This window comes from Clarias gariepinus, chromosome 13 (assembly GCF_024256425.1).
Source record: "Clarias gariepinus isolate MV-2021 ecotype Netherlands chromosome 13, CGAR_prim_01v2, whole genome shotgun sequence".
NCBI classification, from domain to species: Eukaryota; Metazoa; Chordata; class Actinopteri; order Siluriformes; family Clariidae; genus Clarias; species Clarias gariepinus.
Genome location: NC_071112.1, coordinates 5,579,098 through 5,590,000, shown reverse-complemented (window position 1 = coordinate 5,590,000; position 10,903 = coordinate 5,579,098). Strand labels below are relative to the sequence as shown.

The 10,903-nt window shown below is 39.1% G+C and overlaps 1 protein-coding gene across 3 annotated transcripts in view; it reads right to left on the bottom strand.

Moving 5' to 3' along the window:
* Positions 1-10,903, bottom strand: part of ehbp1 (EH domain binding protein 1) — a 144,033-nt gene that overhangs the window by 68,635 nt on the left and 64,495 nt on the right. For all 3 annotated transcript variants that reach the window (XM_053509610.1, XM_053509611.1, XM_053509612.1), the window contains exons 11-12: positions 2,712-2,890; positions 479-527 (exon numbers count right to left, since the gene is read on the bottom strand). In XM_053509610.1, coding sequence (XP_053365585.1) covers positions 479-527; positions 2,712-2,890 — 228 coding nt within the window. The remainder of the gene's footprint in view (positions 1-478; positions 528-2,711; positions 2,891-10,903) is intronic.

Here is a 10,903-nt window from a genome sequence, read left to right as displayed (position 1 = left end):
TACACACACACACACACACACACACACACACACATACACACTTAAATCTACAAAAGAAAAAAAATAAGTGTGCTCCTGGGATTGGAATATGTTTTGACACACCATGTACGTACATCATCCGTTTCCACATCTTTCTTCTCCATCTTTCTTTCTCTCTCTCAAAAAAAGAGGGAAGTTTAGTTTATTCGCAGAATGTTTTTGAATTATGATGCTATCTTGCAGTTCCTGGGTGACTTTTCTACTCTTTTAGTCACACACTCGCATACAACACACACACACACACTTTCCATCAAGCTGCCTTATGAAAGAAGCAATTAGAAAGCTCTGGGTGGGAGCACGGGAGCTTTAAAACGGAAAAACAAAACAAAAACAAACAAAAAAAAAAAAGTCACCTGTGATGAGGATTACGAACACGTGGGCACACACACATACACTCACATGCATTAGTCTGTTAATGGTGGAGAGTATGAGAGTTTACCTTTTTGTTGTTTTCTTTAATGTCTTGAGGATTCAGGGTCTTGTAGTCACTAGGAAAGAGAGAGAGAGAGAGAAAGAGAGAGAGATGTTCTGTTAAATCCTCTCACCACAGTTGCCAGAAACAACAAAAAAATCCCCCAAAACATCTAACTAAAATTAAATAAATTGCGTCTGTTTAAAATTGCATTATGTAAAAACAAAAACTAAAAGCTGTAATCTACGATTGTTCATAAAGTTATGAGCTTGGCATCAACTTCCATGCCAAGAGAAAATAAAGATACCTTTTACATTAAATCTTTACACTTCAGCACTGCTCACATTTTGAAACTTAAACTGTACTAAGCAGTAGTGATGGAAAGTTCGGATCATTTTAGTGACTCGGTTCTTTGAATCTCGTTCATTAAAATTAACAAATCTTTTTTTTTAGTCATTTAGTTCATTTAATTTTTTTGGATCGGAACCAAAATAAAATGTTACATTTTCAATAAACAGACCCCCAGCACGTCTACATACACAAATTTTGTCCATAGTTCCAGTAATGAAAATATTTCAACGCAGCTAAGGACGTATTATAATAACCAGAATGAGTAGCTCACCTCTCATATCTTCTGGTCCGAGTCGTTCGGTCTTTTGGTCATGTGACTCTCATAGACGCCATGTCCGAGTCGTTCGTTCTTTCGAATCTATTGCGCTGCATAGCGTCTATGAGAGTCACATGACAAAAGAACGAACGATTCGGACCAAAAGACTCAAAGGTACAGTAACTACTCATTTCTCTTTCCTGTACATAACCTACGGAGCTTTGGCAATGCTTTGCGCATGCGCGGCCGGTAGAAAACTAACGACATCAGCATCAGCATGTGGCACACACACTATCCTAAATTAGAGAGAGAGAGAGCGCGAGTGTGTGTGGACTAGAGTTAGGTTAGCTTGTGCAAATTGTTGTAATTAAGGCAGATTTGAGTCATGCTGATGAAAGCAGTTTCACCAACATTCACAAATCTAACAGAGGGATTACAACATTCACTCTCTCTTTCATGTACACACTGAGCCTGCCCCTGACACACACCAGCTGTACCAGAGTGTTCATGTGTTTATAGTGTAGCTAGTGTGTGTGTAAGTGTGTACTGTATGTTGTAATAAAGATTGAGGTGTGTGTGTTTCTAAGTAATATTAGTGCACTGTAAGATCATACATGCAATTAACTAGTAGATATAATAATTAAAAATGGGGAGTGGGGAGAAAAATCTATTCATTTGCCAAGTGTGTTAAGATTTGTAACAAAATTAAAAATTTTTTTACTTATACATGTTGTTAACATATGCATGATAATAATCAGCCAATCAGGATTCTCTTTAAATATGATGCAACAAAACAGGAGAAATCAACAAACACCAAAACCATTTTAATCAGGGAAAGTGTTACACAGAAGGTAGGCTTGACTGACAGCTTAACCAGTTAATCACAGCGCAGGATGACGAAAAAGGGCAGGAATAAGTGACGTGTCATTCACATGTGGACGCGGTAGGTAAGTCACATCGTCCGTTTATATCCCACTCAATCTGGAATGGAACTAAACTCCTTCGCCCTCCAGAGGGATGTCATGAGTCATATTAGTCACATGATCCCGAACAAACTTTCAGCACATTTTTAACTTTCAGGTTTGGGGAAAAAAAAATTTAAAAAAAGACTTTTCACTGCTATTTATTTACAAACATCTGTAGAATACATTTATAGTAAGTTTGAGTCAGAGTAAACAAAAACAGGTGCTGACGTCTGCTGCTTTTAATAACTTTATCTTTTATAAATCATACAACTGGAACTTTATAAACAAAAAGAAAGCTATGAAAAAAAGATTTTAGAAATCATTTGACGTTGCTGTGACCTTGAAACAAAAAGAAGATATTTGTAAAATTACTATATAGTCGGTAATGTAGCTGAAATCATTAGTGTGTTTATCATCATCACAGTCTTATCATTTTTATTCATACACGTTCACATCTCAAACAAACTTATAAAATAATTCTTTAATTGTGTAAAGCTGCTTGTGTGTGTGTTTGAGTGAGTGATTCTATAAAAAAAAGTCAGGTTTAAAAAGAGTGAATGTGAGACTGAAAAGCGGGAAGAGCAGGAAAGAGATCGACAGACAGACAGAAGGAGAGAAATGTTATTCTGTTGTAGTGTGTCAGCATTAGGGTGTGTGTGTGTGTCTGCACTGTGTGTGTTTCTCTTACATGAGATCTGGTCTGAAGTGGTGGAGCAGGGCGCAGAAGGCGAGGCCGTTCCTCCAGGACGTGGTGAAGTTGGTGATCTTGACTCCACGGTAGTTCTTGGTCACCTCGCGGCACCAAACCAGCAGCGACTGACTGGCGTTCGGCCTCCCTCCCAGAATGGGACTGGGCACCGGGCTGGCCTACACATACACAGATACACACATGGAGATAGAGATTACAAAACAACAAACAACAACAACAACAACAGTATACACACACACCTTACTTTCATGTTTAAAAACCCAGTGACTCCGGCACACGTTTCTGCAGCGCGGCCAAATTAACAAGCGTTTATCTCTGAGCTTCATCTTACTGATGGTCCCTGTGTTAATAAAAACCTCATATTTATCACTTAAACAAATCCCAACACACACACACACACCACATAAGTATCTGGACCCTTCGATCTCCTCTCTCTCTCTCTCTCTCTCTCCAATTAGCTTAATAAACTCCGCTTGTCCTCTTCTCCAAATAAAATGCATGCACACACATACAAACACACACACACACCCTTTACCCACGCCTTAATGGAAGCACAGGGTTTGCCCATGTCTAATGTAAACAGACTATTAATTAATGCTGCTGTGTTTGCAGTCGTATCAGCTCGGCGGTCAGGACGGGAATCCTGTGGAAAAACACGATTGAAAAAACCCTGAAAAATCCCAAATCAGAGAACTCAGCAAGAGAGGCCTCACTCCGACCTAATCGCTTTACACAGGCATGAAGTGAGGAAGTGTGTGTATGAGTGCGTGTGCGTGTGTGTGCGTGTGTGTGGACCCGGCCTGGCCATCACACACTGACACACGTGAAATCCTGCAACCTGGAGACAAAACTCATGCGAATGCAGTTCAGAGTCTTACTCAGAAACATTTCCTTCAGTCTGTGTGTGTGTGTGTGTAATGACAGACTGTTGGGGTTCCTAAGACGGATGCTACGCATCAACTCCAGTGTTTTAAGTGTGTACTGCAGATGAAGAACGCCCCCCTTTGGACAGGATGTGCTACTGCAAAAACACAAACGCACACATTGGATGGAGGAGGAGAAGAAAAAGAAGAAGGAGAAAAACCAAAAAAAAAAAAAACAACCATTAACACACTGACGCAGGTCTGCAAGATCGACACGAGATGACGGACTTCATGTTGGTGAGACAAAGAGAGGTATCTGTGTTAGTGCTCGAGAAGATTACGCGTTTGCTACAAGTTAATAAGGATGAAGTCTTTATGGGGGGTGTGTGTGTGTGTGTGCGCGCGTATGTGAGAGGAGGTGTGGGATATCCTTCACACAGACACTATTCTCAATACAGAGTTAAAGAGGGAAAAAAAAAAACTATACAAATGTAAAGCTACAGCAACTCTCTTCTCATCTAAATGTTGTTGTTTTTTTTTATAAGTTTATTTTCAAATGGGTTCAAGATTTCGTTCCAGTTCCACTGAGAGGAGCAGAAATCTGGAGACGGTTATATTTATTTATTTTTTTAAAGAGAGATACAAAAAACTACAACGGGAAGTGTGACTGATCAAAATAATCAAAAAAACACCATTTTTCCCCATTAAAAAAAAAGCATGTGTGTCTCTGTGTCGGTCTCTCTGTGTCTTCCCGTCTTTATGAGCGTCTGCATGTCTATCCCCTGAGCTGTCTCACTTGACTACACCATTAGCGCTTTAAGTCCGTGACTCACTCACACACACGTACAATAAACATAATAATGTTTACCAAATTTACTTAAAAAAAAAAAAACTGGTACAAAATTGTTTTCCAGGAGTGAGGAGGAAACGAGCAACTGAGAGGCTCAACAAGAGAGTAATTAATAAATGCAGCATTGTTTAACCAAACACACACACACACTCCTGAGCCAGCTACCTGAGGCTTGTCTGATGCTTTAAGCCATGTTGTTGAAAGTACGTCTTTAATTCTGTGGCAGTAATTATTCACCGTTTCAGGACAGGTGCTATTAAAGCAATTAAGAGAGGAGTTTTAGCAGTGGCGGCACCAGGGCTAGCGCGCACACACACACACAGCTTATGCCTGCGCCTCAGGTGAAGTTCTGAATTACTTTGTTTTTGCCAGCATTTGTGAATGACACTTGCTTTTTTTTTTTTTTTGAGACGATCGAGACGCCACGTTTTGACGCCTGAACTTACACGAGACGTCTCCACGCTGTGAGCTAATCTGCACCGGGTATTTTAGATGTTCCTTTCTACACGCGTTTCACATAACATCCCTTATATGGAGTTGAAAACATCATGTGTTAAAGGAAAATCTTAAAAAAATATATATGTATAATAAACAAATATGACATTTCGTAATCTAACAACATTTGAACAGCCAATTTTCCGCCGAAATTATCTTGTGTAAAAATTGATCAAGTTTAATACATAAATCTTTTAATTTGGTATAAACTAACCAAGTTTGATAAATAAATCTTTTATTTTTCAACATGACGCCTAGTTAATTTCGTTTGCCCAGAACATGCAACTACTCAGATATTCATATTACAAATGATGTTAAATTCTTTGGGACACCCTGTATATTACACACAAAAATATACAGTACCTGTAAGTGCATAAAAAAAGTTTAGTTAGAGTTTAATGGTCTTATTTCGAGCAATGAAAACGTGAGATCTTGCAGATTCTCCATATGGGAAAGTTTCATATAGTACATTTCCTGTAATCATCTCGACTGTTAAACATGTCTAGGACAACAAAGCAATCAGTGTGTGTCGTGTAAGTCTAAACATAGATTTTGTTAAAAATTGACATGAGCACAAACTTGTGACATTAAGGTGGTCACTTGCTTAAACACTTTCCGGCTACTCTATTAAGCTGACTAACATCGTGTGGCAGCCAAACGAGAGAACATACTGTAGTACCATTCAAATATTCCCTGTTAAAGTTATTTATTTATCTAGAGTACTGTGCAAAAGTCTCAATCCCCTTCATTTCTCCATATTAAATTAGATTAAATTTAAGAAAAGTAAATAAATGTTTTACTGCAAAGTGCCTAATGATGGTTTATAAATGCATTATTTATGTAACAGCCTCAGCAGCGACCTCATTTCCCCTCTCGTCTGTTCCAATCACTACAGCATTCAGCATCAGCAGTATATAACTAATCACCGGCCTGATCATCTGTCAGCTGGTTTATGCCTTAAGTTAATGTAGATGGCTTTTATGTTCATATAATTCACAGGTCACTGTGTGGCTTAACAAACAAAAAACATTTCTCTGAAACTCTTTAGGTACAGGGACAGGACTGAAAATGAGAGACAAAAACCTAGAGCAAAATAGACACGCACGCATCTTTTGCGAAATTTGGTGTACAGGGGGCATCTGTAAAGATAATTTTAAACCACCGTAGAGAATAATTCTTGGATAAACCATGCAACATCATCTAACGCAAAAATCTGTATAAAACTAAATCGTCAAACATTTCCAATATAATCTAAATAGAGAATTTTCCACCGTTTTTGCTATCTTGTTACCACAACATTTTGACAAAACTTTAAAAAGCTTTGAATGTTTTCCCGAAAACAAATATAAAGGGCGAAATTTCAGGCTCCGTACATACTTATCAAACGACTCAGTGTCTCGCCCGGGGCGACAGAGGTGAAGGGGAGAGAAAAAGAGAGAGAAAGATAAAAAAAAAAAAACGACAGAGGAAAATCTTGCCAGTGTTCTAATGCTAGAGGCGAGGATTAGCGTCCTGCCTAGCAAACATCATACAGCCTATTAGAATAAAAACCATATTCATCAACAGGCAGGGCACAATAGCCGGTCTAAACGAGATGCGACGAGCCAAAAATAAAAGCAGACGAAAGGAGAAAGTCATCGGTGTGTCAACAACGTACGCGTGCGTGCGTGAAAACAATTGTGCAGGGAGGAGAACCTTAATCTCAATGATGGACAGTTACAGTTAAAAAAGGCAGGATGTTTCTCCTTTCACACACTCGTAATATGATGGTTCTACAACAATTGCTTAATTCTCCTATAATTATTTGTTTAGTCGTGTTAGGACGTTATGTGTAACGTCCTTCTGATCAGACTGGAATCCTTCACGCGCTGAATGAGTGACATTGCATCTGAGCCTCTTTCCCGGTGTAAAAGTTGTAATCCCTTCACATGACTAAAGGCTAAAGGCGTACACGTGCACCGAGCTAAGAGATGCACAAAAACAAACCCCGGAACGATTCACAAACACGTTGGCATACAGACTGAAAGGAAAGGGCTTTTTGCGCATCTTAGATGACGGAGGAACTAAAATAGGAAGCTTTTTTTGTTGTTTTTTTTATTTTTTCCTTTCCCTGCAGGTTATACATAACGTACGAACAGTACAGGCGCTAATTTACACACGTCCGTCTCCTCGGCTTAAAAACGCTTTCGCAGGGCTTTCGGGCTGAGCGAAAAAATACCACTGGTGAGGTGATGACGGGAATAAATCATAGGTGCAAAACTCAGATCAGGTCAGAATTTGTGAGGGAGTAGACGAGCATTTGAGAATCGCGATTTAAAAAAAAAAATCTAATGTTAAATAAAAAAAAATGTTTAAAAATGCATTCAAGCTGACTAAAATCTATGTTTGAAAGAGATAAAAAATTCCATATATCATGAAACAAAACCATACAGGTTTGTTTTTTTGCAATTATGATAACAGAACATAAGTCTTGTGGACCTGAAGTACAAACAGCACAAACAAATCTAATACGTGGCGTTATCTTTGTGTCTTTTTTGTTTTTCCTTGCACCTAAATCCAGAAACACAGCACAGAGATTATGCAGTCATACTGTATGTTGTTGTCACTGAATTTTAATTGCATCCTATTGTAAACACCAGGGATGGGAATCACCAGGCACCATCCGATACGATATCACTATACCCAGGAGCCGATTCGTTTTGCATCGAGTTTTTTTTTATTTATTTATTAAAAAAAAAAAAAATGATTTTATAAATATGACAATCAGATATAATGTTTTTTTCTGATTTTGCTACAATTCTTAACAAAAATAGCAAATAACTTGCTTACATCACACAGGATGCTGTTCCCGCTGCAACGGGAAACTCCTTACAAAAATGCTGAACATCACATCAAAGAGAATTTCACGGTATCAACAATTAGATGTCCCAGATAAGACAAGTTCAGTCTCTGCGTATGTTCCCATATAGATGATAAAACCTTTATAGCAACTGAACCTGAACCTATCGCCATCAAAATAATAAATAAGGTTTAATTTAGTTTAATGAGAATTTGTTGGTAAGTTTCAGGACCTAGATGTACTGAATAATAATACTAAGGACTAAATGTTAGCACGGTATAAAACTCTACCTAGATTAGCTTTTGTTTGGACATGGAGAGATTCTTCAAACAGGAACATGACTTTACGAAATGCTCTGCTGTACAAAAGCAGCATCAGATTTATTTACCGGTCGATGTTTAAATTCCAGTTAGTTAGTTGCAGTAGGACATCTGACTGAACAGCACCAAATCGATGGTCTATGTGTAGCCATGTTTGTTCCGTCTCTCTCCCCTTCCCTCCTTCCCTCCCTACTGACACCCCACCTCCAGCTGGTTCTGCTTCACTCAAGCTCTCAATTATTTAATTGCACCTTTAATCTAAAGACTAATTTGTCTAATCTGCACCCGCGTGTCCATCCTCTCTTAATGTTTCAAGTTACTTTGGCCATGAAATTGCACAAACCGCCCTTCCAATTTCCACACCGTTCCAATCAAAAAGTCCAATTATGGAAATAAGAGCTGGAGTGGAACATTAAGAGGGAGACAAAAAAAAAAAAAAAAAGTACAGGAGTCTAAAAGCAGCCGTGTGTACAGCACAGGCACATTAACATACGGTGGAAAATATCACAGCGGTGTAATCGCAATACGCACGCTTTGAAAGGAGCAAAAAAAAAAAACCCTAGAAACTGGAATCACGTCTGTGTTCTACCCACAGTCGAACATCCATATCGAACTGATTTAAGCTTGGAGCGAACCGCAGAGATGTTCCATCGCATCCAGACATAGAACAAGCAATTTAAAAATATTCATAGAGACGGAAATAAAGACAGATAATAATAAATACAGAAAGAAAGCCATTAACCTATTTAAAAAAATGCTGGAAAAGACAACAAGGTCACTTGGCATGGCTGAAGATGGCTGATTTATTTAGAAATTAAGTAAGCTTTAATTAATTACTACTAACACACGGCCCTGATATACCTTTTTGACAAGCCAAACATGCCTATGACAAAATATTACAGATAAAAACAGCTTATATTCAGGCTACCAGCTTGTCACAGTGTGGTACAATTTTGAAAATGGGTGGGATTAGTTTAAAAAGAAGTGGCAAGTGTCTGCAAGAACAGGGAGGATCGAGCAAGATTGGCCGGGAGGAATTCAAGAATATTTTTTAAAGTGCAGGAATGGTTAAGAGATCGAGATGTGGGGGCGGAACTGATTAAGCTCCATATATATCTCAATATCTCAATATATATATATTTTTTAATTTATGAATTTTGTATTCAAAGCGGTAAAATGTTGCAGTTCCTCTATTATCCAATAGGTGGTGTGCGCCAAACTATTCATACAGCTCAGCATCCTGTGTGGTAGAAGTCCATTATTTGCCAAGTTTGTTTAGAATTGTGACAAGATTTGAAGAAACATATTGAATCAAGATTTTTAAAAAATTGTGACGCGTACAGAATCACAATACAAAGCACGTATAATGATAATATCGTATAGGGAGGGTCCCTGGTGGAATTAGTCAAGGGTGCCTGCCAAAGTGGCCACGATTGGTTAAGGTTGTCTGGGGGGGATTGTACAGTGGTGTCTATAAGGGCAGGTGCTAAAGGATGTTAATAAAACGGGGGAGTGATCATTCAAGGGTGTCTGTAAGGGCAGGTAAAAATAGTAAAGGGTGGGATTGGTTAAGGTCGTCTGTCAAAGTGGTGGGAATTGGTCAATGGTGTCTGTAAGAGCAACTGGTAAAAGGTGTCAATAAGAGGGGGGGGTGGGATAAGTCCAGAGTGTCTATAAGGGCATGTGGAATTGGTTTAAGGGGGTCAATAAGAAAGGGTGGGATTGGTAAAGAGGCAGGATTGGTCAGTGGTGTGTCTAAGAGCAGATGGGATTGGTATGGGGTGTGTATGAGGGGAATCAGGATTGGTCAGTGGTGTCGATGAGATCAGGCTGATCAAACTTTATGCAAGAGTGAATAGAACCATCCAAGAGTATAAGTAGACGTCCACTTTTGAAAACAGCCTAGTCCAGTTACAAGACTGATCAAATGTTCGGCAGGGGGGAAAAAAAAGGGAAAACTGATCAAATCTGCCTTTGAGAGTGAGGCAGACTGGTTAAACTTTCCGAAAGATGTAGAGTGGATTGGATAGCATTTCTTTGAGTGCTAGTTCACCTTTTATCAAAAACAATTTCTCTAATTTAAATAGCTACACGAATATGTCAAAAACGTCCTTCAATTGCAATAAAACTACAGTTCACCAACGTATCTTAAAATTCCTTAAATACACTTTGTACTCAGGAAGCCAGAAGTTCCAGCTCTTGTGCTGGAGATGTACATTGTGTTTCTAAAGTTCCCAGTACAGAAAACAGGACTGAGGAATTTGAAGCGCTTGTTTCACACACTTAGAAAATCCACCATAAAAAAAAAACCCCAAAGGAAAGCATAGCTCGGTGGTGTTCATAGGATCCTGGCCATCATCTGTCTGACATGCTGTAAGCTTCTGCTGTAGAGAGAGTGAGTGGGAGAAAACAAAGCACGGCCCAAAAATCGTTATGGGCTTGGCTGACAGAAACACACAAACCCTCGTCGTGCTAGAGAAAAGGCCCGCAAAGCTCATCCTGTAATTCAGTCCTAACTACGAGTCCATCCGTAAGCTTCTAAATCAGCAGGAATCCACATCAGCCAAAAGCTACATCACATGGAAATAAACCAGCACATTTGTTAACACTGTTTAAATTAGCACAGGCATGTGATCGTGAACCAGTGACTTGCTCGGATCCCTTGAGCAAACCCGGGCGGATATAGGAACATGAGGAATTATTAGAGTCGGACATATTTCCGGGCGGCATAATAAGGTGAGGCGGAAAAACTTGGGCCTGGTGTGGCTTCAAGAAGAGAACAAGAATGTTTATTCTTGATCCCA